The following is a 26,707-nucleotide window of genomic DNA, read 5'->3' on the forward strand; positions in this document are numbered from 1 at the left end:
GCAAGAATATCTAATGCACAAGACTTTTTTAAAGCTACATTGCAATGCCATCATGATTAACCCTCCCGTTTATCTTGCAGACAAACTCACTATCCAGGAAACCATCAGACTGCAGGTTAAGAAGTTCAAAAAAGAAACAACAAGGCAGCAGGCCTTTTCCATCTATGCACCCAGGACCTACTTAATGGAGGCCACAGCCCTGTATCCTTCATGAATGTCCCATCTCTGCTCAAATTTGGCAAAGGGTTAAACAGTCACCACTTTAAAGAACACTACATCACAATGTATTTACTGTCCACAACCAAGTTACCGCCTCTATCACTCACTGCTTGTCTTTGACCATGTACAGAGCCCGGCTGCCTTTTGTCTAGTTTCAAATGATAGAAACACCATATACATACATACTCATTATCAAATAGAGTTTAAGTACGTTTCTGTGTAATACAATTTTCAAACAATCAATCACAACTTTTAGAGCAAGGCTAATCACTCACAAAGGTATCCAGGTACTACGTTCTTGATAGGATCTGTCAAAAAAAGCCCAGCAAGAACCTAGGTCTTGAGTCCGTTTCTGAATTCTGGGAGAGAGAATGATGTTCAGAGGTGGAGGGGAAGGTCGTTCCAGGACTTGGTGGCGAGGTAGGATAAGGAGCACCCTCCACTATAGCTTCGGTGTTTGCAGGGAGTGTGTGTGAGGGCGTGGAAGGCAGACTACAGGTGTCTGAAGGGTTGGCAGAAGTTCAAGTGGTGGTTGATGTATGCTGGTCCTTGGTCATGGAGGGCCTTGTAGGTGTCTATCAGCACCTTGAATTGGCATCTTTTCTGGATGGGGAGTCAGTGGAGGTTCTTGAGGTGGAGGGTGATGTGGGTCCGTTTTAGGGAGGGCAAGGATAAGTCTGGCAGCAGAGTTCTGTATTGTATGGAATCCCTTCAGGAGCTGGTTGGTGATTGCTATGTAGAGCGGGTTGCTGTAGTTCTGCTGGCTGGTGGCTTGAATGACAGTTTTCTTGGTGTTGACTGGGAGAAATCTGAAGATCCTTTGGAGCATGCAGAGGGTGTGGGAGCAGGCAGAAAAGACTGTGTTGATCTGGTCTTTCATGGTGAGTTTGCTGTCCAGGATGTGCCAAGGTTGAGAGTGTGGTCTGTCAGTGTGGATGTGGGTCCGAGTTCAGAGGACCACCTGGTGTTGTCCTACAGGGAAGTGTTGCTCCCAAAAATCAGCACTTACTTGTCTGTGTTGAGTTTCAGAAAGTTAGGGCCTGATTTAGAACTTGGTTGAATAGTTACTCCATCACAGCAGTTACGGATATTCCGTCCACCAAAATCTAAATCCCATAGGATAGAATGGGATTTATATTTCGGCAGACGGGATATCCATCACTGTTGTGACAGAGTAACCCGTCCACAGAGTTCTAAATCAGGCCCTTAGTCTTCATCCAGTCGGTCACATTCATCATGCAGTTGCAGAAGTTTTTCCTAGTAGTGGTGGGCTCTTCCAAGAGTGAAAAGAGGAGCTGGGTGGTGTCTGCGTAGCATATGATGTTGAGGCCCTGGGCTCTGAGATGTTGGTCAGGGGCATCATGTAAGTGGTAAACAGATTGGGGCTGAGGGATGAATCTTGAAGAATTCCACAGATGATGCTCTTGGGTTCAGAGGTGAAGAGTGATAGTTGGATTCTCTGGGTTTGTCCTGTGAGGAAGGATGCAATCCATCTGATGGCGTCTCAGTGGTTTGAAATTTGTGTAGTTGGTGGATACCTTGTTGTGGAAGTAGCCTGCCAGGGTGTTGCAATGTTCCTGGGAAGGGGAGATCATGTTCACTGTGGCTGGCGGCCAGGAGAACGCTCTAACGATTCTGAAGAGCTCCTTGCTGTGGTTGGAGCTGGCTTTGAAAGAGTCTGTCGGGCGCCTCTTTTCGTGTCTTTTAAGCGTTGGGGTACTTATTGAGGGCTGACTTGAAGGTGGCTCGATTTGTGGGATTTTTGCTGATACTCCATCTTCTTTCTAGTTGTTTGCAGTTGCAATTCATTGTCTTGATTTCTGGTGTATACCAACTGGCTTGTTTGGTGCATCTGCTCATCTTTGCGGGCTTGATAGAGGCAACTTTGTTGGTGCAGTTGGTGATCCAGGTGGAAAAATTCTTGACGGCCTTTTTAAGGTTGGTTGCGGTGTCTGGGTCTGTGGTGTTAAGAGCGCCTGTGCACTGAGTCTCTGTCAATTTGTTTCTGCTATGGAGGGAGGAGCTTTGGAAGCTTGGTGTTGGTGCATGGGGATTCTGGAATGTTGAAGTGGACGATGGCTTGGTCGGTCCAGGGGAGTTCAGTGACATGGCTGTACTTGACTCTGTCGCTGCCAGTGAAGATCGGGTCAAGCATGTCCTGCGTTGTGTGTGAGTGTGTGTTTGCGTCTTTAGAATCATTGAGGTGGAAATTGAGGTCACTGTGGCGGATTTAACACTTGGAGTGGATGGCAAGTGGGGTGATGAAATCGGAGATTGCATTGCATAAGCCGGGACAATGTCCTGGGGGTCTATTGGTGAGGGTGCCTTTGATGGTAGTTCTTCCATCGGTTTGTGGTTGGATGTTGAACTGTTCCATGATTAGTGTTGTATCATACTCGGTTGTGGTGCAGCGGATAGTTTCTTTGTGGATGATGGTTCCGCCTCTTCCGTGTTTGTTGGTGTGGTCCCTGTGTTTCACCTTGTAGCCATTGGGTGTCACGGTGCGATGTCAGGAGTGGATGAGGGGGTGAAGCCAGGTCTCTGTGATGGAGATAACATCAGGGGTGTGTGCGAGATGATGGTGCCCTAGATTTCAGTGGCATGGCTGCAGAGTGATTGGGCATTGAGCATGAGGCAGTGAAGTAGTACAGAGTGGTCGGTGAGGTGGGTGTGGTGAAGGTAGGAAGTCCTGTGTTGTTGGCGAAGAGGCAGTGCCTCCATGTAAAAGGGCCTACCGTTCAACAAGGAGATCCGAGGCAGCAGTTTTTATTGCATCTTCTTGCGTCCAGGGCCAGGAACTCTGTGGCAGAGTATCTGTGGATGGTAGGAAAGGCAGGGTTCCTGGCGCAGGGCGTGGTCTAGGAACGGACGGGCACAAATGGCTTGCTATAGGCACGCCTTCGGCGCGACCACTGTGAGGCCTTGCTGTGGCCTCCATTAATTAGGTCCTGGGCAATGAGTCTAGCATTAGGGGGTGGGAAGCAGGAGTGGCGGGAAAAAGATCATGTGGCTAGGTGAGCTGGCTCTCTTTAAAAAAAACACGCAGTTACAGACAATGAGGCTAACTAAAGAGTAAGGCTTAATAAACTATTTTCTTACGTGGGAAGAATGATTCCTTTTTTTTAAAACAACTCACTTTCATTGCAAAAGTTATATAAGTAACGGTTTAATTAAGGGAACTGCTTGGAGCTAATAAGAAGGAGTTCCTTGAGTAATTTGAGATATTAATGGGTTGTACGATGTCAAGAAAGTCTATTTTTTCAATGAGGATTAGTCTGTACAATTTGCAAGGATCTCCTACCCAGGTATTCAGTAACGGCAAGACTATAGCAACCTACAGTTACAAACGCACACTTCATTTTCAGTGATAAGGCAATGGTATAGGAAGGGTGCCAACGATAATCGTGAATGCAAGGAATTTATCCCTACAAGCCAACAACTGAAAATCATTTTAGATCACCCACCTCTCGTATCTGAGAATCATATCACTGCCTGTAGCTCTCTACATACCATGCTGCTGCCCAGTGCCAGATACTTCTAGGCAATGCTCTCAACCCCTGCCACTACTTACTATTTTCTAGTTACCAGTGACAACAGAATATGCAGTACATCCTTAAATGGATACAAGCCTTAGGACATTTGTCCTTAACATTCGGACATATGGGAAACAAATGTCACGATTAGAACCTCAAACCAATGCACAAAATACATCAGAGAATAACACAAATGAAGTTTGATTTTCAATTTGCAAACAAAAGATGCAAAAAAAATAGATTTTATTTTTAATGGGAGGGCTGGAGCTTTTCAAAATTTGGTTTTACTTCTAAAAGACAAAGCAACATGCTAGACTATAGCATATGTGTTCAGAGCGGTCCGGCACCAGCATGTAGGTACTCTCCCCGGTATTCCCTTTGGAGTGAGTGTGACTACAAGGGAAAACCCCAACCCCGGCTTTACCCAGACCAGAGACCATTCGCCCCTAATTCCAGGACGTACCTTACCATGAACCACCTGTTCAGGTAGGCTTTTTATAGTTCACTTCTGAGCACTTCACTTAATATTAGTGCTCCGGGATCCTCGACCCTGACGAATGCCCCTGACCTACCAGCACTTCGAGAGGGCAGAAACATGTTGGTCATACATATACCTTTTTAAGACTCTAAGAGACAATATCCTCTAGTGAGCCTCCTTCCCCCTTCTTAACCTTACCAACATGCACCCCCATTAAAGTTTAACTAATGGAGATTGGTGACATGTATGGTAATTTTATTTCCACCTTATCTGGATCCCTGTAATTTATCCAGCCAGTTTAATTTCAGCACTCCCTCTTGTTCTTTTAACTAAGAGGTTGAGTCCGCCCAAGTAGTACCATCTTACCTGGGTGGGGCTAGGTGGTCAAATGATGAAGCAAGACACTATTATGTGTGTGAGACCACCTAGTCCGTAAGGGGACTCCCCCCTCCCCCCTTATTCAACACAGCCTTCCGCTCCAGACACTCTCTCCACATATGCTCTTCCTCTTTTCTTACAAAACGTGACCTAATCGGTACTGATAATTGAGGGAACACTGGTCCAACTCCACCCTCAACCCTAACTATCCCACACCCTTAGTGGTTATATAGCATATGACTGTCTTTTTTGCTCTAATGCATGTTTTTGTTTTTTTAGATGGGGCGTACCCCTGATTCAATTGAGGCCACCAAATGTTCATACTAGATTATGGTTGCTGTACTTGCTTTGCTCCCACTAATGAAGCTAAAGATCCCCACTTAATTTTTGGCCTCCAATTTCAAAATCCTACATGCTTACAGAACATTTTAGAACGTTCAGTTTCATGTTTTTTACATACATATAATCTAGTAATCTGCTCATATTATTTAATTCCCTGAACAGTTGTGGACCCCCTGAGTAGGTGTCATGGACCCCCTTGGGGTTTGCACACCGTTGATAAAAACCACTGCCTTAGAACAGGAAATTTAATTTGCTTCAACTTCCTTGTGCTGCGTACACGATTCATTATGGGGATTCAATCACCACAAAACTATGGCCATTATTACGAGTTTGGCGGACGGAAAAGTCCGTCTGCCAACTCCCAACAGGGTGGCCGCCGCCTAAGTGGCGACCCCTCCACCAGAGTTATTGTGGGTTTCGTACTAGGCCGACGGGTGGAAACCTAAGTTTCCGCTCGTTGGCCTAGCAGTAAACAGGCTACAGCATTGTCTCTGGCTCATAATCGAGCTGGCGGCAATGCTGTTGCCTGGAGGTTACACCAGCACCCTTGCAATGTTCACTGACTGCAAAGCAGACAGTGAACATTGCAAGGGTGCTGGGCAGTGACCACCTCCACCCGTTCTCCGCAAAAGTAATATTACACAAAATACCAACAGGTATAAATCTGGATTTTAATCCCACCGGACTAGCTGAATTATGTTTTTTTATTAATATACGTGAGAGAAGGTTGTCGGTCTAATTCCAGGGGACAAGGCAGGAAGAGGTCATGGCCTACCTGTGGTATGCACCTATTTGCACTGCCTGTACACCTATTTGCCATCAAGCAGACTAGCCATTACCTAAGATAGAAACAATGCACTTGCCAGGACGGCAGGGCCATATGGCAGCCCTCTCAACCTTGGAAATATGTCTAGGATGTTGTCAGACTTGCAAGGGGTCTGGTTGTTACTTTTGCTGCAAGCCCATTTCAAGGGATACACTCAGCCCAGCTGAAAGACTTATGCCTTTTTACAGCACCGTATTACAAAGGTGGGTGCACATATGAACAAAAACACAGTCACACATGCCTTTCTTGTGTTTCTAATTACCTCGTGTTACTATAGTAAGCTGTTTAGTAGCAAGGTTATCAGAAGTGTTGTGCACCCTGTGCACCCAGTTCAGTGGTGCTTATTTTATTCAGCATAGAAAGACTTAAGGCCTGATTTAGATCTTGGCAGATGAGTAACTCCGTCACAACGATAACAGATATCCTGTCCACCGAAATCTAAATACCATAGAAAACAATGGGATTTAGATTTCAGCAGATGGGATATTCGCCATTGTTGCGACGAAGTAACCCATTTGCTGAGATCTAAATTAGGCCCTAAGTTTGCAGATACAAGATTTGAACCTATCACCTGCTGGCTTCCTCCATTTAATATCAATAGAAACAATAACCACCAAGGAATCTTACCAGCTGTCCATGTGTGGCAAGTGTTTCCACTGGGAAGCTGGCTTAATGAGCTAAGGCACATGCTGAACGAGTTAAGGCACCTGCGTGTGTGTATGCTGATGCTTGCAAGTTTAATTAATCATAAAACATCTTTGAGGGTTTACCTACTCACTGTAAAGTGCTGCATATAACCTGTCGATCACATTATCCAATCCAGACTAAGAAAGCACATTTGTCTAGAATGCTGAGGAGCACAATAGGGGTGGAAAAGTGGGACTAGGAAGAGGGAAGGCGAGAGAGAAGATTAAGGGAAGGAGAAAGGCACATTTTGGATACCAATATATCATAGAAGGTAGCAATAATCTACCAATAGAACTTGTGGGTAGAAGATAAGGGTTGGCTCAATATTTTGACTTTTAGTGAATTTCACTGTTGCTTTTCTGACACTGCCTTCTGCAAGCACAAACACCTGCTGATCCCCATCCCTCAGGAACCACTTAGACATAGCGTCTTAAATGTGGGCTACTGTTTTTTTTACTACTCATTTTGTAAATGACGCCACTTTTATTTTGGTGCTCGGGCCTATTTTTTGCCTCAGTCTGACTCTGATCTTACTGAACCTGTGAACTAGACTCTCTCCTAGATCACAGCATCTTGAAGGTGGTCAACTTGACTGAAAATTCTCCTCTATTGATTTACTCTTCAAATCCCAACTATTGGGTGCCGAGACTTGTATCTGTTTACTCTCAGCACTACACCATCATCAAATACCTGCCCATGGTTGCTGTGACAAAGTGTTTCACCTTCCTAAACCTTAACTTGAGTTGAATTTTAAGAGTCAAATCATGCTTTTTTGTTTTTACTTGGCACTTGGATCTTATTGATTTTAGGCAGTGACCTCAAGGGCACAATAAGCGTTACTACTTCACCAGTGACATTTTCGTTTCAGTTCAACAAACAAAATTCTATGATTGAATCATCAAAGTTATTATATTTACGCTGAGATTGGCACTAATTGTAGTTCCATATGTAATTGCTGAGGTTTCGCTCATTAGAGGCTACCTGACTCTATAGTTTGAAAGGAAGCATTGGGATCTTCCAAAGTTCTAGGCTACCGCTAGTCTCCATAGCCCCATGACCCACTCCCACTAATCACTCTACATCCCTTCCTCTCTGAGTCTTAGCGGATGTCTGCAAAATCTATGCTTGTTTCAGTCCCTCTGTTCCCCACACAGTTTAAGATTCTAATGTTTGAAAATATGTCTTTTCACCGCTGGCTGAACCATAATAGACCACCTAGCTACTATTTTGAGTAGGTTTTAAGATACAAATATATAGGGTGACCAATTCCCTCTAAGACATGACATATACTGTTTCCAGTCCTTAGCGTTAGTGTGACAGCCTGAGGCATAGTGTGTGTTGTAGTCCTGTTTTGTTCAATTTAACTAATTAGACGAACACACCTAAAATCAAGATGTAGAGGTGAAAAGGTCAGTACTGGAGAAAGTATCTATAAGGACCTGGAGCGCAATGATCACCCTACAAATACTTTCATGAATGTTCTGTGAACTTCTGCAAGCACTGATAAAGCACTGATGCAGCATGGATCCAGCACTGAAACCTACTAGCCTCGGCCTTGCAAATTCACGTACAATCATTAGATTCCTTTTAGACTAGTATCTGGTGGCTCAGTTCTTCAAGATGGACAGCAGAACCCACATTGTCAAGAACAATGCGTTATACAGACAAAACTGTTATCTACTCTCAGCCAGAAGATATGGATCTTTTCTCTGTACTAATGTCTAGGATTTCTTCAGCGATGTAAAATGGTATCTCCTCAACTAACCCTTTAGCTTTTGTCCCACGTTTAAAATAGTGAACACTAAATAAAGAAGCCTTGAGAATGATCAAGCATGATTGAAAAGAGAAGAGGAAGGAGAAGCACACCTGAAAAGACATCAGAGAACCATGCCGGAAAAGGAATGATTCAAGATTCTCATTTTGTCACATCCATCAGAAAGAGGAGACTGTCAGTGAGCTATAGATCTAAAGTCAATCGCCCCATCGCACAAGCTTCAAAGCAGTGTCCTTAGGAAGTATACAGACTGACAACACCTCCTATCCAAGATTCTCCAAGGCAGCTCAGGTTCTGTTCCAAAAGAGTTCCGAACAGTGATAGTCTAGTGCTTCAATTAGAGAATCAGTGTTAGGTTTTTCTGTCTTGTCAAATGTTTCTTAACAGTCAATCAAGGGAAGCGCTTGATGCAAATCTTCAGGACTCTCTGGATGGGCTGCTAGTTGTTTCGTAAAAAGCATAACTCATTTGGGGCAGTCATGTTGAGACTGGTTATACAATGCTATGCATTATGTTCCAGTTTCTTTATTCAGGAAGAGCCACACGAGCACAACTTATAAAAAAGTCCCAGAGATGACAGTAACGGTCCCACTGTTTAAACCAACACATTACACATTCCATAATAGAACATATAGATGAACAATTAATTAATAGTGCGTAATTACATCACTTTAGAGATAACATAAAGGAAATATTTTATGAGAATGCCACAAGCCATATATCCAAACTTCCTTCCAAAGATTCAATTTTCAAGACCAAGCATGTATCACGCTGTGTGGCACACTAGAAAGATGTTACTCGGGCCCTAGTCTGCATATATCATTGTCGTCTGGAATCCACCCTGATTCAACACAAGCATTCATTGAAATTGAAATCCATAAAGCACATTTTAGTTATGTATCTTCAATACCACAATGGGCTGCTGAAAAGTTAAAAAGCAAAAACTCTGATACATTGAATAAACTCTGTCTTCCAAGTGGTTTAAAGTACATTATGTACGGTCGATTCCATATATTTGTATGGAATTAACGTTTTTATTTATCCACCTTCAAAAAACTCCCAACTTTCGCAAATATGAAGGTAAATACAGTCATAAGGTTACCAGACTTTCGGCCCTGTCGAGTTAGTTATATGGAGAGCATCATCGTTTTATTACTAAAGGTCCAAACCATAATATCTGGCTGACACCTACCCTCAACATAGTTTTACACCAGAATGGTGTAATAATATGTGTGAGCACATCTGCTAACATATAAGGCTGGGGTGAGTGCTCCGTGGTGTGGTTTACTTGAAAAGTAGGAGAACGCTTACAAGCATGTGGTTTTGTAGATATTGACATCCTGAATATGTGAAACACAGGACGAGATCTATACCAAGTTGAGAATTGGGAGGACGTGCTCCCAAAAATTGTGAAATCTTAGGAATAGTGGTTTCTCTTGTGGTGTGGAAAAAAAGGAAAATGCTTAAAATGCAATTGCACTATTGTAGAGTATTTACTCATGCATAAATAAAAACGGTACATTTGCCCATGCAAAAACGCCTTTGCATGGGACACATTTAAAAATCACGAAATATTTATAGAACCACCTTGGGGAAACTGAAACAGACCCACCACGAATTCCAAAATTCAGAAATGTACTTTATACGGTGGGGTATATCACTGATAGGAAAATTCCAACTTATTCAGAACTGCTTCTGAATCATTAGTTTTGACAGATACGGGAAATTAAGCAGAGGGAGAAAAAGCTCTGTCCAAGATCACACAATGTGGTTCATTGAGAAAGCCAGTATTACAGTTAAGGCTTATTGTTTTGTCAGATGGCTATGTAATGGCTGCATGATATTTTCTCTTTTGTAGTTCTTTTAATCCAACTGTTATGAGGAGGTCCTCGTCAAAATGCTATGAGGGCAAAATGCACACACTTGAATTGCACTGCAGTGTGTAACATACGGTTCTTTATATCAGTAACTGCCTGGTGCAGTATATGCCTTTATAAATGATGCTTGCAATACTGGCAAGTTTGCTTAGCTAATAACAATGTCCAGCCACAAGCAACTGATACATGGCACTTTCTTAATTGCCCAAAAAAATAATGAGAAACCCCTTTCAGCTCAGCTGCTCATATTTCACAGCAAGGGTTAGGGAAGTCAAATCAGTCTTCAGATGCACTGTAAAAGTTAGTAGATTAATGTGACAGGCTGGAGTGTTCCGAGTTTTGGCATGAATGCACTAATAATGAAAATGCTTCTAAAATAAATAAACAACTGGGTAGAACCTCTAGGATAAGCACACGTGCAGTTTCTTATATCAGGTCCATCGGCAATCATGTAATTTACAAATTAGAACAATAGATTCGGTAAGTAGCTGTGAGCTACACACAAGCGGATGGGGCGGGTGCATCAGCGGCCTGTGAATATAAGAGCTGCAACAGATTAACAGAGAGAACCTGAGCAGACCCTCCAATCCAAGAAAATGTGTGTTGGTGATGGAAGGCGATCAGCAACCAGGTACCATTGCACTTCAAACAAGCATTGCCAGCGCCTCTGCCAATGTTCATTTGTGTACTGAGAAGGGAGGACTTAGCCATCTGAAACACGCATTTGCAAAGAAATGTGCCTCGCAGTTGCTCGAGGTAGAGCTGTTAGCGTTGTAAATTCCTAACTGGACTTTTCTTGCCACTTAAATTGAAAATGAAAAGTAGAACAGTTGACATAAGCGAGCCAGCAATTGTGCAATTATCCATATAATAGGGGCAGTCTGCAAGGCAGAAACAAAACCGCCCAAAGGCGGGACAAACGTAAAGCATTTACCAATAATAACAAAGGATTTCTTAAAGGCAAGCCCAAGAATGCCTGAAAGTGATGGGCGTGCGGGGGGGAGTGGTTAAAAGCCCACAATACTTACAACTAAGAGTGCTTGCGCTCTCGACCTAAAAAATAATGCTCCAGAGAAAAAAGCTACCTCACCAAATATAAGGAATTTGTGGATTGTTCCTGATACTGATGTTTTGTTTGTGCCCTAAGTAAACAAATTGCTTCAATGTGCCGACCTCTATCCTCTGGAACAGTCTATCGTCTGGAACAGTCTCCCTTTTCTCCAAACTGAGCACCAGGCATAGAGCACTAGACCATTGGTCATGGCATGCCATGAATACTGCAATGTCATTTACACAGGGCCTCCAAAGAAAGTCACTTGTAGGCTCCTTGGTTGCAAAACCTGGCATCTGAAATGTGTCAGAGTGAATCTTCGCAAATCGACCACATGAACATTGCAAAAAAGTGTTTCACTGGCTCTTGATGGACACATGGCTCATTTCTAGGACCAATCATGAAAAAAGTCCAAACTACTTAGCTCTTATCCTCACCTTCACACTTCCCTGTGGTGCCAAATCCAAGAATCTTAATTCAACAATGGCATACATCATCTGATGAAAATCAAAATGGCTGGAATTTGGAGGTAGACTCTTCAGAGTTCAGGTGCACCAGCTGCAGAATACTTAGTTCCCAGACCTGAGAAATGAGCCAAACTGCATGCAGTTCAGAAAACTGTGTTTCAAAAGACCCACAATTGAGTATCGTGAGTGACAGGGATCACAAATGAAGAGTATAAGAGAAGGCTTCACCTCACCGATCAGACTCCATGGACCCATTTGAGGGACAAAGAATTTCTCCTCGAAAACCTGCAGTACTCGTAAGTAACCGCCCAGGGCCACGTTGCACTCTACAAAATTCCTATACAAATGAATGAATAAATAAACTGATGTATTCACCAGTCTTCATCAGGAACCAAAATTAGTGCAAACAAACAGGTAATAACTGTGCATTGTCACAGTGAGCCCAAAGATCTAAGACTTACCAATGTCAGATATGGAACTTGTAGACAAGCATGGTGTCCCGGAAGTCAAGGGAAAAGTTGTAGCATTGGAGACCTATGGGTGGTGCAGTGGTTGTTTGAAGCAACACAGCGTCCTGGTCCACAATCAAGTGGAAGGGGTAGACCTAAGGCCTTGAGTTTAGAGATGTAAATTTTGGAAGGCTTACACCCATGGGATGAATGGGGCTCAGGGCGGGTAGATGCTACAGGCAATAATCGAAGAATAAATAGCAAATGTGATATACTAGCCTAGCAGTAGTGACCATGCTTATGGGGTTCTGTGAATGCCTCTCTGGGTGGATGGCATGTTCCTCCAAGTGTGGTAAAGAAAAGGGTTCCCTCTGTGCTCTCTCCGAGTCAGTTTGACAGCCAGGCTGGAGAGAAGGCAAGGACCAAGACTGGTGAGATAAGTAAGTTGTCTTTCATCTACCGCTTGTCCGTACTGCCCTTCCTCACACTCTGCCCTGCAGATCCTATTGTTGACTCTTAGGCTGGACCTGGTATGAGACTGCACTGCTTTGCCATGTGGTCCTACCCCTCAATCAGTCCAGACCAGCACATGGAGTAGCAGAGAAGATGGAGTCAAGATGTTGTGCCGCCAGTAAAGTGAGTGATTTGAGGGGTAAGGAAAAGGGAGGCTGCAGGGCTATCATGTACATGTTTACCTGCAAGTGTGTTGATAGGCGCATGTGCACAGTAGCACAGTCTGCCTGGTTTACTTGGGTATAGGAAGGAATTGGCCAACAGGCAGTAAACTGTGAATATGATGACACTTGCAGGCATGTTCAGGGCAGTGTACACTTTGCTCCCATTTCATGGGTGTCTGAGCACAAGACAGCAAAGCTTCAGCTGTGATGGGCTGCTGGGTACGTGATCGCTTGGCTACATATGATGGTTTGCATGAGCGCATGAAGAAAGTCTGACAGGTGAAGGGTTACCTCGGCCCAGGATGGCTGCGAGGAGCATGTGATTGGGCACCTATGCACACTAAGGCTTTGCAGCGTATATGAAAGGGCGCCAGGTCACAATGCTTGGGGCACAAGAAATAGCAAGCCCAGGCCCTTGGGGGCCGTCAAAGCCTCTGAGTTCCCTGAAAGACCTCTTCCGATTTCACACAAAAACAGACATTCATCTTCAAGTGAGGCCTATCACTGGGCTCGTGGATAGTAGGCTGTTACAAACACCCACAATATCAATTTACAAAGTAACATGTTGTAGGGACTGGATTATTCTTCAGGAAAGGGGGTCAAGCTCGGTCAGGAAAAATCTGATTTTCCGTCTACAAAATCACTGTAAACCTGTTTAAAGAAAAGCGAGTCTGGGAAATTGTTCCCTGATAATCGTTCCACAGCCCTACGTGGCAAGACACCTTAAAAGCTTTTTGTTAGATACAAAAATGTAAAGGAGCCGTGCAGCACGCCTGGTCTGCGGCATTACTTCGGCCATGCATTATAAATCACAGCTTGCAGTTTTTGTATGTCTGAGTTTCCAGACGCCAGCAATCGAGCTCCATTTCATGCATTATTACACCGATCTGACAGCCCTGCGCTTCGGCGCATTGTTCGGTGCCTCTCACTGTACACTTACGTTAATGCGAGGCAATAACATGGCCATTCCACACAAAGCAAAGCCTGTCGGGCCCAACAACAACAGCGCCATTAAAAACCGGGTCCTCGGGAATGTCTATTATGGTAGTCAATGGTGAGAAGGATGGTTGCGAATTCAAGAGTCTAGCCTATGCCCAAAAAACAGGGCTAACGAAGGCCGCCAAAGGCCACCGCAGCCCCCGAAGTGCAGGGGCCCCGAGCTCCAAGGGGTCCCCTCAGCACAGTATCCTGGCCTGAGAGCGCCTGAGTGAGTCCGGAGGGGGCCCTCTCAATTGTCGTTACGCCACTGAGGCTGAGAGGAGGCTATCGTCCGAAAACAAGATCTACTCAATTGTGCTTTGTAAAGCAGGTTCAAATGGCCAGGTGGCAGGCTTACAGATCTCTGACAAACCTAAAAATGTTGTCAGAGAAAAGCATTGGTATCTGCCTTTCACTTTCGTGGACTGGACTGACATCTAATACCAGTTCCATCAAGAGACACTTGAAGTCACCGCAATGCCCTCTAACCATGTATTCTGTTCAAAAAGTGACACCAGTGCAACTGGCAATAAGTTGCACTTTTGTTGGCAGTTTCATCTGCGAGGTAAATGACCACATGAGCAATGGAGGTGAACCAGGTTTACCATGTTGTGAGGATTGGCTTTCACTCATGCTGCTTGCACTAGACCTACGACGATAAACAAAAGGGTCCACTTGCAGTGCTCCCAATTCAAAGCCTTTTAAAGAATTACATGCACAAAGTCAAAATCATTACACCACTTCCTCATTTGCATCTTCACCTCCTGTAGATAGTAAAGGTCCATTTCTATAAAAACTACATGTAAACAAGATACAATACAAAAAGTGCCAAAAACAATATTAAATCAGGATCTGCCTTCCCAGAAATCTACAACTTTCAATGGGACATGACAGATTTTAAGCCTGTCTATGAAATGTGAAAATAACCATGGAACAATGTATTTTTCTCTAAAAACAATTGCTTTAAAGCCACCCACTGTCAGAGGAAGCCCAGCTTGTTATAGAGCCATGCAAAAGTGTAGGCCCTGAAGCTGGATTTTTCGATAGAACAAACCCCAGCCTATCCACTGAAAACACTACGCATGTGCATCCTGAGGCATCACTACTGTGGGGACTGCACCTACAAATACGTAGTCAATTAAAAAAGTAAATTCCCAGGCTTTTCTGAAAGTCAACATAAACACTAGTGGAGCATTATACATTGAGCATGGTATTTATCCTGTGCTATGTAACAGGCACCAAAATGAAAGTAATCATGGCTCACCATTATTTGATTTGGGGTAAATCACTTAGGGGGTTATTCTAACTTTGGAGGAGGTGTTAATCCGTCCCAAAAGTGACGGAAAAGTGACGGATTTACCACCAGCCGTATTACGAGTCCATTATATCCTATGGAACTCGTAATACGGCTGGTGGTATATCCGTCACTTTACCGTCACTGTTGGGACGGATTAACACTCCTCCAAAGTTAGAATAACCCCCTTAATCTCGATGTGCTTAAAAAAGTGAATCTGACCATGTTTAATGTAAACTGGTGCTCATGTCAAGTGCCCAAAGCTCTTGGGCTGAGTTTGCGCTATATACAACTGTGAAAAAAATACATACGTTTAAGAGAGAGTACATGTTAGCAACATGAGAAATCTTAGCCACTATATATATCTCAGCCCAGCATTTCCTTCTTTTGGTGAAATAGCCATGTAAATAATTCCTTTGAGGTCATTATGATAGCAATGCCTTCAAAACATGAGGGTCATCTTGAATTATTTGGATAGTTTCTACTATGTTACACATCCTGCTACAGTGTAATATTCTGTTCCTGGTGCTCCACTTACTGACACACTTGTTACATTTCTTGTTCTGCGGCATAGATTTTAATTTTTAAATACGATTTGCTGTTGCCTGTAAAATACTTTTCAAATAGTCCTCAGTAATCTCTGTACAAAACATGTGAGTAAAAAGTATGTGTGCTCCGACTTCATGCGCATAAAATTAAAAATAAGGGCCAGATGTAATAAGATAACAGTTGCAAACTGTGGATCTTGTTTTTTGCGGTTAGTATCTGTTGGAAATGGCCCTTTTTGCAGGGTTATCCCCAAACTTTTTGCCTTCTTCCTCCTATTTTTTCAGGTCTGTTTTTGCTGGTTTATTGTCTCTGCGCACTTTCCCACTGCTAATCAGTGTTAAAATGCAAGTGCTCCCTACAGAAATTGTACTGTTGATTGGTTTATCCATCATTAGCATATATGATTTACTGGTAAGTCCCTAGTAAAGTGCACTAGAGGTTCCCAGGGCCTGTAAATCAAATGCTACTAGTAGGCCTGAAGCACTGGCTGTGCCACCCACATTAGTAGCCCTGTAACCATGGCTCAGACCTGCCCTGCAGTGTCTGTGTGTGCAGTTTTAAATGGCCAATTCAACTTGGCAAGTGTACCCTCTTGCCAGGCCTAAAACTTCCCTTTTTCTACATGTAAAGCACCCCTAAGGTAGGCCCTAGGTAGCCCCGAGGGCAGGGTGCAGTGTATGTTTAAGGTAGGATAGGTACTGGTGTGTTTTACATGTCCTAACAGTGAAATACTGCCAAATTCGGTTTTCACTGTTGCAATGCCTATCTCTCTCGTAGGTTAACATGTGGGCTGCCTTTAAATGATTTTAACGTGCAGATTCCATTTGGGAGCAGATAGATATTTGGAGTTTAGGGTCTCTGAACTCACAATTTAAAAATACATCTTTTAGTGAAGTTGGTTTTTAGATTTTTAGTTTGAAAATGCCACTTTTAGAAAGTAGGCATTCTCTTGCTTAAAGCATTCTGTGACTCTGCCTGTTTGTGGATTCCCCATCTCGGTCAGTTTGACAGATGGGCTGTTCCCCACTCTCCTCTAGACAGTGACACAGAGGGGGCTGGGGTGTAGCCTGCATATCCCGATGAGCCATCTGTGCTGGAAGGGAGGGAAGGAGTGGTCACTCACACCTGAAAGGACTTTGCCTGCCCTCACACAATGCAGTCTCCGACCCCCTAGTGTGTGTCTGGGGCCTGGCCTGGACAAGGAAGAATCTTGCAAACACTTGAGACTTTGCTTTGAAGTTTGCCAACTACAAAGGCAGAAAGGGGTATAAGAAGAAAACCCCAAACCCGGAGTCTTTTAGAATCTTTCTGAAATCAAGATGGACCTCTGCCAAGGAGAAGAGCTGAAGAGCTGGAGGAGTAGTACTGTCCCTTTGCTGTGTTGCTTTGCTGGACTGGCCTGCAGTTGCTGCTTCTGCCTGAAAGGAGTGCAAAGGGTGAACTTTGCTGTGTGTCCTGCTTGAGAAAGTTCTCCAAGAGCTTGGAGTAGACCTTGCCTCCTGTTGGAAATCTCAGGGACACCAAAGACTTCAGTTTCCTCGACCTGCAGCATTGGAAACTGTGTGTTTTGTGCTGTTCAAGAGGAAAAACCACCACAATGCCACCAACGACGCCGCTGGCCTGCACCATGACCAGAGTCGCATTGCCCTGCTTCGCACCGCGACCCTGGTCTCACAGACGCTGTCATTGGATGACGGCACCCAGCCGCAGCTCGTACCGTGACCTGTGGGCCCTGCACTCTGGCATCGCCTGCTCACACCGCAGCCTGTGCATCCCCGACGCCACTCCTGCTTACGACGACACCGCTGCTTGCACCATGGCCTGTGGACACCGCTCATAAGGAGCACAAAGCACCGTCCTGTCCCGCACTGCAGCCCCGGTCCACCAACACCAGCATCATCGACTCCAGTGTCATCACCAGGCATCCTGGCCGCACTGTGGCCTGTGGACACTGCTCGTGAGGGTCACGAGGCACCGTCCCGTCCTGCACCGCTGGCTTGGGCCTACTGATGACAGCACTTCAGCAACGACGATGCCGTTGCCTGCACCGTGATCTGGTGACACCGCACATTGCACCGCCCCGCTTCACACAGCAGCCCTGGTCTCACAAAACCGCTGGACACCATCACTGAGCCACTGCCTGCACTGTGACCTGTGGGCACTGAACGTCACATCATCCCGCTTCGCACCACAGGCCAGACGCCATCCACGCCAGCACTCCTGACTTCATCAGCCCGGAGTTCGATCTGCAGCGCGTGTGACTTCAAGGGCCGGACGACTCCCGCAGCGACTCTGGAACTGACACCACAACGCCAGCAACACCGCTCTCCAGAGCTCACCGCGAGGATCACAAAGCCCTGCAAATCCAAGGTACTGTTTGCAGGTCTTCCCAACACTGTAACTGGCCCACGACACCGCGGCCACCCTGAACTGTTGGTTTTGTTGATCACGACGCCGGGATAGCCCCAGATGGAGCTATCGACTTCAAGGAACTATATCTTTAAGATAAATCTTACAAAAGTCATATCTTTATTACTGTATGTTGGATTCTTATCATTTTGGTCTTGTTTTATACAGATAAATATTGGCAATTTTTCTAAAACTGGTGTGGTGTCCTTTTGAAGGGTTTTCATTTGTTACTGTGTGTTATGTGGAAATGCTTTACACATTGCTTCTGAGATAAGCCTGACTGCTCGTGCCAAGCTAGGAGTTATCTGAACAGGTATCTCCTTTATCCTGACTAGAGTGAGGGTCCCTACTTGGACAGGGTGCAAACCGATAGAGACTCCATTTCTAACAGTATCTTTTTTTGCAAAATGACCTATATACTAATAGTTTGGTTCACAAAATGCTGAATTGAAAGGGAGTCACAGAATGACTTTCCTAATGTATACTAATTTAGCAGGTCCAAATTGCGACTCTCTCCGATTGGCTATAATCCCAGTATGATGGTCAGAGAAAGCAAATGACCACAATCCCTGTAAATTATTTTTAAAATTGAAAACTATTTTGAAGCAGTTCGATACCGTGAGAGGAAACAGGTGTTTTTTGGTTGTTGTTTTTTTTTTTTTAAGCAAAAGACAAAAAAAAAGCTCCCAAAAAACATTTTACATTTTGAAAAAAAATCAGTGAGAGCAGGCAGTGGTTAGCTGCCAACCTGATTTTCAAAGGAAAAGAAGTCCACAAGGGACTCCTTCTCATTTACTAATCATTTTAAAAAATAAGCGATTTGAAAGACACATTCTAAACATGCCCCTTCCAAACTCACAGTTGGTAGCCATTTCTAAATCCATTTTAGGAGTCTGTAAAAGTTTACAGACTCCTAAAATGGGGCTGGTACCCAACAAATAATTTCAAACAGTGACACACCTTCACTCACTATGATTTTGCAAATCAGAGGGTTTGCAACTGCTAAACAGTTTAGTACATCTGGCCCTATGTTTTTCTGTACATTAATAGCTGCATTTGTTTTTTGTTTTTTTAAATGGAAGGTAAAGCTCCTTTCCTGTGTTAGTACTTCACAATCTCTTGGTTGTGGAGCAAGCAGTCTGCCATTCTATATCTGATCCAGGCGGTCATCTTTGTGAGCCTTTGCAGATGTTGCAGGCCCTAGGCTGCTGGAAAGCAGAACGTTTGTGTGATTAATAAAAAGCGATATGTTGTAATCAGCTGCCAATTACAGTGGGAATCTTTTAAGAAAACAATTTGCGGTTGCATTTGATCTTGAGGAATTTTCCCTGATGCTGCCAGGGACAGGTTCTCAACATGCTCACAACAGATGACAATGCTATATAAAAATACCTTTAGAAATAGATGAATGCATGCTTCAGTCGATTAAAACACATTTTTGGTAAAGACATACACATTTCACGTGATATTCCTAGATATTCTATGATTCTGGAGTAGAAGCGTGAAGCTCTTCTGAAACGAGTTGGCTGTTAGCATGTGCATAAGGTATTCATTCCCAGTGCTTTTTTACTGCCTGCCACCTTGTTACAAATCAATATCATATGGGATCTTTAAGAATACAACACCTTAGAATGCAGTGTAGGGAACACAAACAAGACATTCCAATACACTGAAGTGGTTCGTACTACGTTTTATTGTGTAAATATTTTATTTGACAATGAACTGAGACAAATTACGAAATAAATAGACTGAAGTCTAAGTGCTACAGACTGTGAAATGCAGTCTCACTAGGCACACAGAAGATAAATGTCAATGTTTGTAAAACGATGTGCATGAAGATTTCAATACTGATGCCTATAATTTGCAGTGTGGTCCAAGAGACATGATTCGGGATTACAATTAATCCCATTTAATGTCTAATGCAGGAAGGCCTTGAACAGAATATCCTGTGCAGCCTCAGGGTATCAAGTGCAGGTGGATCATACCAAAAGGGTATCTTGTCTCATGGACCACAGGGCATCCATTGAATCATTTATGAACCAGACACAATTACGTTCTTGAAAACCAAAAGACAAGCTTCTAGCGCATGGAAGGAGATCTTGGGTGACCTAACTAAACAACCCAAAATTACATGTCTTTCAGTCCCAAAACATTAGGCAAACACCATGGGGCAAATCAAGCACTACAGTGCAAGAACCACAATTTGTGGCTCGAGATCGCAACAGATACAGACCTGGATGATTCTTTCTCCACCAATTTGACTTCACCAAAATCCCAGAAAGCCCCCTTTCATTCTTTACTCTCTACCTGTCCAATAGTGCCACACTACCAACGAGTATTCACTGAAAAACTCCTTCAAACAAGACTAAACTCTATGGCTTTAGAAATGGTGCAAGAAAGAATCCTCAGAGTAGCTGTTGCATCCCACAAAACCTTTCATTCATTTGCGGTGCTTGACAGCTAAAAACTTGCTGAATGTTTGCAGCAGGAACCAAAGGCAACAGCAATAAACAATACAGAAAGGTCACCACCACCCCTCACGGATACATTGTGCCTACCTCCAGCGGACCCCGAATGAAGTCTGCCTGATCGTCTCCCACCTCCAGAGCCACGTCCACGGAGGCGAAGGGTCTGCTGGCCATCTGCTGCCTTTCACGCATGAGTTGCTGGGGAAGAAAGAACAAAGATTTATCTTCTAATACATGGGCAAAAGCAACCGTGCACATCTTTGCTGGTCTCTGGCAGTTGCTTACACATTTTCTAATTGCTGATTTAAGTGCAGAACAGTAAATAACGTCGAAAACACATTCGCTTTCCATGTAGTCCTCAGAAGCAACAGATGTAAGGCAGAGTTACCTTGCTTGGCGTCATGTCCCTCTACTATCCCTTTAATTCCTGCATTCCCTTCCTCCCACTGCAGTCTACTGCTCAGTGTGCTAAAAGACACGTCCTTGTGTTGCACTTTTTATTAGCATGTCTATTCGAATATAGAGTGGGGGGCTGCAAAACAGACTCCCAGATACAGTGAAAGATTGCTACGACTGGACTGCTCTGAACTCTTCCCAAAGCACAGCGCATGCCAGTCTCTGGGGACCGAGGTGAGGTGTTTAACACTTTCAATGCTCCATGGAAGTTTGCGCGAAGGTCTGCACCTGGTGACTTGGGCAGACCTCTGGTGTACCTGGTGAAGGACGAGTGAGGGAGGAGAGATCAGTGGAAGTGCGGTGCTGACAAATGTATGTGCTAATGTCATTCCTGACGAAGGAGCTGCCCAATAACACAACTGACCTTTGCCCTCTTTATGATAGCATTATTGACCAGCGGCAGACAGAATATTATTCCAATTATTATTTAGAAGTCTGCATGTTTAGTAGAAAGCAATGATCGTGGACCTAAGCTGAAGGAAGCCATGGGCCATCAAGCTGGCACAATACTATCACTTTTCGACTACCTGTACATCAGTGTATCTTGAATTACATCATCCTAAAATTAGATTTTCTACTTCTGGTGCTTCATTGTGCTTTTATCATCTTTTGATGAACCCTAACCTTTTTTCTGGGAGGATGATCTGTGCCTCCACTAATCTAGCCACAAGGAATTGTACCTAACTCACAATATTGTAAAGTGTTTCTATCCAGTTTCCTTATTGGTAATATTTATTGTACAGAGTAATGGGGTCAAGATCATGTTCACCTTTTAATTCTTTATTTACACATTGAACACGCACAAGCACTTTTCAACCTCTGTTTTGGAAGAGGACAGGACTACCCAAGAACATCTCGCCTCACTTCAGCCATGCTATGAAGCAGATTCTGCCATAAGCGAGTCCATACCAAACACTTCAAAACACATAGCTAAATGGATTAGAGGCACCTTCCTTCTTCTTTCAAAGCAAAACCAGGGCACTCAGATTAATTATTTGGAGTATTTATTAAGTGCACAATTGCCAAAAAGAGCCTCCTGTCGCTGAAATAGGTTTGAACAACTATCGCAGCTAAATCACAGACATTTGATGAACGATGTAGGAAGTTGGCTCTGTATGTGCTATTTCAAAGTAAGGAATAGCATGCACAGAGTCCAAGGGTTCCCCTTAGAGGTAAAATAGTGGTAAAAAGAGATAATACTAATGCTCTATTTTGTGGTAGTGTTAGTCTATGGGAGATCTCGGGATCTCTTCAGCGCTGCAGGCAGGCAAGGGGGGGGTTCCTCGGGGAAACCTCCACTTGGGCAAGGGAGAGGGACTCCTGGGGGTCACTTCTCCAGTGAAAGTCCGGTCCTTCAGGTCCTGGGGGCTGCGGGTGCAGGGTCTCTCCCAGGCGTCGGGACTTTAGGTTCAAAGAGTCGCGGTCAGGGGAAGCCTCGGGATTCCCTCTGCAGGCGGCGCTGTGGAGGCTCAGGGGGGACAGGTTTTGGTACTCACAGTATCAGAGTAGTCCTGGGGTCCCGCCTGAGGTGTCGGATCTCCACCAGCCGAGTCGGGGTCGCCGGGTGCAGTGTTGCAAGTCTCCCGCTTCTTGCGGGGAGCTTGCAGGGTTCTTTAAAGCTGCTGGGAACAAAGTTGCAGCTTTTCTTGGAGCAGGTCCGCTGTCCTCGGGAGTTTCTTGTCTTTTCGAAGCAGGGGCAGTCCTCAGAGGATGTCGAGGTCGCTGGTCCCTTTGGAAGGCGTCGCTGGAGCAGGATCTTTGGAAGGCAGGAGACAGGCCGGTGAGTTTCTGGAGCCAAGGCAGTTGTCGTCTTCTGGTCTTCCGCTGCAGGGGTTTTCAGCTGGGCAGTCCTTCTTCTTGTAGTTGCCGGAATCTAATTTTCTAGGGTTAGGGTAGCCCTTAAATACTAAATTTAAGGGCGTGTTTAGGTCTGGGGGGTTAGTAGCCAATGGCTACTAGCCCTGAGGGTGGGTACACCCTCTTTGTGCCTCCTCCCAAGGGGAGGGGGTCACAATCCTAACCCTATTGGGGGAATCCTCCATCTGCAAGATGGAGGATTTCTAAAAGTTAGAGTCACTTCAGCTCAGGACACCTTAGGGGCTGTCCTGACTGGCCAGTGACTCCTCCTTGTTTTTCTCATTATTTTCTCCGGCCTTGCCGCCAAAAGTGGGGCCTGGCCGGAGGGGGCGGGCAACTCCACTAGCTGGAGTGTCCTGCTGGGTTGGCACAAAGGAGGTGAGCCTTTGAGGCTCACCGCCAGGTGTGACAATTCCTGCCTGGGGGAGGTGTTAGCATCTCCACCCAGTGCAGGCTTTGTTACTGGCCTCAGAGTGACAAAGGCACTCTCCCCATGGGGCCAGCAACATGTCTCGGTTTGTGGCAGGCTGCTAAAACTAGTCAGCCTACACAGATAGTCGGTTAAGTTTCAGGGGGCACCTCTAAGGTGCCCTCTGGGGTGTATTTTACAATAAAATGTACACTGGCATCAGTGTGCATTTATTGTGCTGAGAAGTTTGATACCAAACTTCCCAGTTTTCAGTGTAGCCATTATGGTGCCGTGGAGTTCGTGTTTGACAAACTCCCAGACCATATACTCTTATGGCTACCCTGCACTTACAATGTCTAAGGTTTTGTTTAGACACTGTAGGGGTACCATGCTCATGCACTGGTACCCTCACCTATGGTATAGTGCACCCTGCCTTAGGGCTGTAAGGCCTGCTAGAGGGGTGTCTTACCTATACTGCATAGGCAGTGAGAGGCTGGCATGGCACCCTGAGGGGAGTGCCATGTCGACTTACTCGTTTTGTCCTCACTAGCACACACAAGCTGGCAAGCAGGGTGTCTGTGCTGAGTGAGAGGTCTCCAGGGTGGCATAAGACATGCTGCAGCCCTTAGAGACCTTCCTTGGCATCAGGGCCCTTGGTACTAGAAGTACCAGTTACAAGGGACTTATCTGGATGCCAGGGTCTGCCAATTGTGGATACAAAAGTACAGGTTAGGGAAAGAACACTGGTGCTGGGGCCTGGTTAGCAGGCCTCAGCACACTTTCAATTGTAAACATAGCATCAGCAAAGGCAAAAAGTCAGGGGGCAACCATGCCAAGGAGGCATTTCCTTACACAACCCCCCCCCAAACGAAAGAGGATGAGACTAACCTTTCCCAAGAGAGTCTTCATTTTCTAAGTGGAAGAACCTGGAAAGGCCATCTGCATTGGCATGGGCAGTCCCAGGTCTGTGTTCCACTATAAAGTCCATTCCCTGTAGGGAGATGGACCACCTCAACAGTTTAGGATTTTCACCTTTCATTTGCATCAGCCATTTGAGAGGTCTGTGGTCAGTTTGAACTAGGAAGTGAGTCCCAAAGAGGTATGGTCTCAGCTTCTTCAGGGACCAAACCACAGCAAAGGCCTCCCTCTCAATGGCACTCCAACGCTGCTCCCTGGGGAGTAACCTCCTGCTAATGAAAGCAACAGGCTGGTCAAGGCCATCATCATTTGTTTGGGACAAAACTGCCCCTATCCCATGTTCAGAGGCATCAGTCTGCACAATGAACTGCTTAGAATAATCTGGAGCTTTTAGAACTGGTGCTGAGCACATTGCTTGTTTCAGGGTGTCAAAGGCCTGTTGGCATTCCACAGTCCAGTTCACTTTCTTGGGCATTTTCTTGGAGGTGAGTTCAGTGAGGGCTGTCACAATGGATCCATATCCCTTCACAAACCTCCTATAGTACCCAGTCAAGCCAAGGAATGCCCTGACTTGAGTCTGGGTTTTTGGAGCTACCCAGTCCAGAATAGTCTGGATCTTGGGTTGGAGTGGCTGAACTTGGCCTCCACCTACAAGGTGTCCCAAGTAAACCACAGTTCCCTGCCCTATCTGGCATTTGGATGCCTTGATAGAGAGGCCTGCAGATTGCAGAGCCTTCAAAACCTTCTTCAGGTGGACCAGGTGATCCTGCCAGGTGGAGCTAAAGACAGCAATATCATCAAGATAAGCTGTGCTAAAGGACTCCAAGCCAGCAAGGACTTGATTCACCAACCTTTGGAAGGTGGCAGGGGCATTCTTTAAACCAAAGGGCATAACAGTAAACTGATAATGCCCATCAGGTGTGGAGAATGCTGTTTTCTCTTTTGCTCCAGGTGCCATTTTTATTTGCCAGTACCCTGCTGTCAAGTCAAAGGTACTTAAGAATTTGGCAGCACCTAATTTGTCTATGAGCTCATCAGCTCTGGGAATTGGATGAGCATCTGTCTTGGTGACAGAATTGAGCCCTCTGTAGTCCACACAAAACCTCATCTCTTTCTTTCCATCTTTGGTGTGAGGTTTGGGGACTAAGACCACTGGGCTAGCCCAGGGGCTGTCAGAGCGCTCAATCACTCCTAATTCCAGCATCTTGTGGACTTCCACCTTGATGCTTTCCTTAACATGGTCAGATTGTCTAAAGATTTTGTTCTTGACAGGCATGCTGTCTCCTGTGTCCACATCATGGGTACACAGGTGTGTCTGACCAGAGGTTAAGGAGAAGAGTTCAGGAAACTGTTGTAGGACTCTCCTACAATCAGCTTGCTGTTGGCCAGAGAGGGTGTCTGAGTAGATCACTCCATCTACTGTGCCATCTTTTGGGTCTGATGACAGAAGATCAGGGAGAGGTTCACTCTCTGCCTCCTGATCCTCATCTGTTACCATCAACAGATTGACATCAGCCCTGTCGTGGAAGAGCTTAAGGCGGTTCACATGGATCACCCTCTTGGGGCTCCTGCTTGTGCCCAGGTCCACCAGGTAGGTGACCTGACTCTTCCTTTCTAGCACTGGGTAAGGGCCACTCCATTTGTCCTGGAGTGCCCTGGGAGCCACAGGCTCCAGAACCCAGACTTTCTGCCCTGGTTGGAACTCAACCAGTGCAGCCTTTTGGTCATACCAAAACTTCTGGAGCTGTTGGCTGGCCTCAAGGTTTTTGGTTGCCTTTTCCATGTACTCTGCCATTCTAGAGCGAAGGCCAAGTACATAGTCCACTATGTCCTGTTTAGGCTCATGGAGAGGTCTCTCCCAGCCTTCTTTAACAAGGGCAAGTGGTCCCCTTACAGGATGACCAAACAGAAGTTCAAAGGGTGAGAATCCTACTCCCTTCTGTGGCACCTCTCTGTAAGCGAAAAGCAGACATGGCAAGAGGACATCCCATCTCCTTTTGAGTTTTTCTGGGAGCCCCATGATCATGCCTTTTAATGTCTTGTTGAATCTCTCAACCAAGCCATTAGTTTGTGGATGGTATGGTGTAGTGAATTTATAAGTCACTCCACACTCATTCCACATGTGCTTTAGGTATGCTGACATGAAGTTGGTACCTCTGTCAGACACCACCTCCTTAGGGAAACCCACTCTGGTAAAGATACCAATGAGGGCCTTGGCTACTGCAGGGGCAGTAGTCGACCTAAGGGGAATAGCTTCAGGATACCTGGTAGCATGATCCACTACTACCAGGATATACATATTTCCTGAGGCTGTGGGAGGTTCCAGTGGACCAACTATGTCCACACCCACTCTTTCAAAGGGGACCCCCACCACTGGAAGTGGAATGAGGGGGGCCTTTGGGTGTCCACCTGTCTTACCACTGGCTTGACAGGTGGGGCAGGAGAGGCAAAACTCCTTAACCATGTTGGACATATTGGGCCAGTAGAAGTGGTTGACTAACCTCTCCCACGTCTTGGTTTGTCCCAAATGTCCAGCAAGGGGAATGTCATGGGCCAATGTTAGGATGAACTTCCTGAACAGCTGAGGCACTACCACTCTCCTAGTGGCACC

At 45.2% G+C, this 26,707-nt stretch overlaps 1 protein-coding gene across 2 annotated transcripts in view; it reads right to left on the minus strand.

The window, feature by feature from the left end:
* Nucleotides 1-26,707, minus strand: part of ATRNL1 (attractin like 1) — a 2,088,076-nt gene that overhangs the window by 302,859 nt on the left and 1,758,510 nt on the right. Inside the window, exon 27 of one of the 2 annotated variants that reach the window (XM_069239275.1) lies at nucleotides 20,589-20,654. In XM_069239275.1, the coding sequence (XP_069095376.1) occupies nucleotides 20,589-20,654 (66 nt within the window). Of the gene's footprint in view, nucleotides 1-20,546; nucleotides 20,655-26,707 lie in introns of both variants that reach the window. The other variant, XM_069239274.1, reaches the window with a different exon arrangement.

This window comes from Pleurodeles waltl, chromosome 6 (assembly GCF_031143425.1).
Source record: "Pleurodeles waltl isolate 20211129_DDA chromosome 6, aPleWal1.hap1.20221129, whole genome shotgun sequence".
Lineage (NCBI taxonomy): Eukaryota > Metazoa > Chordata > Amphibia > Caudata > Salamandridae > Pleurodeles > Pleurodeles waltl.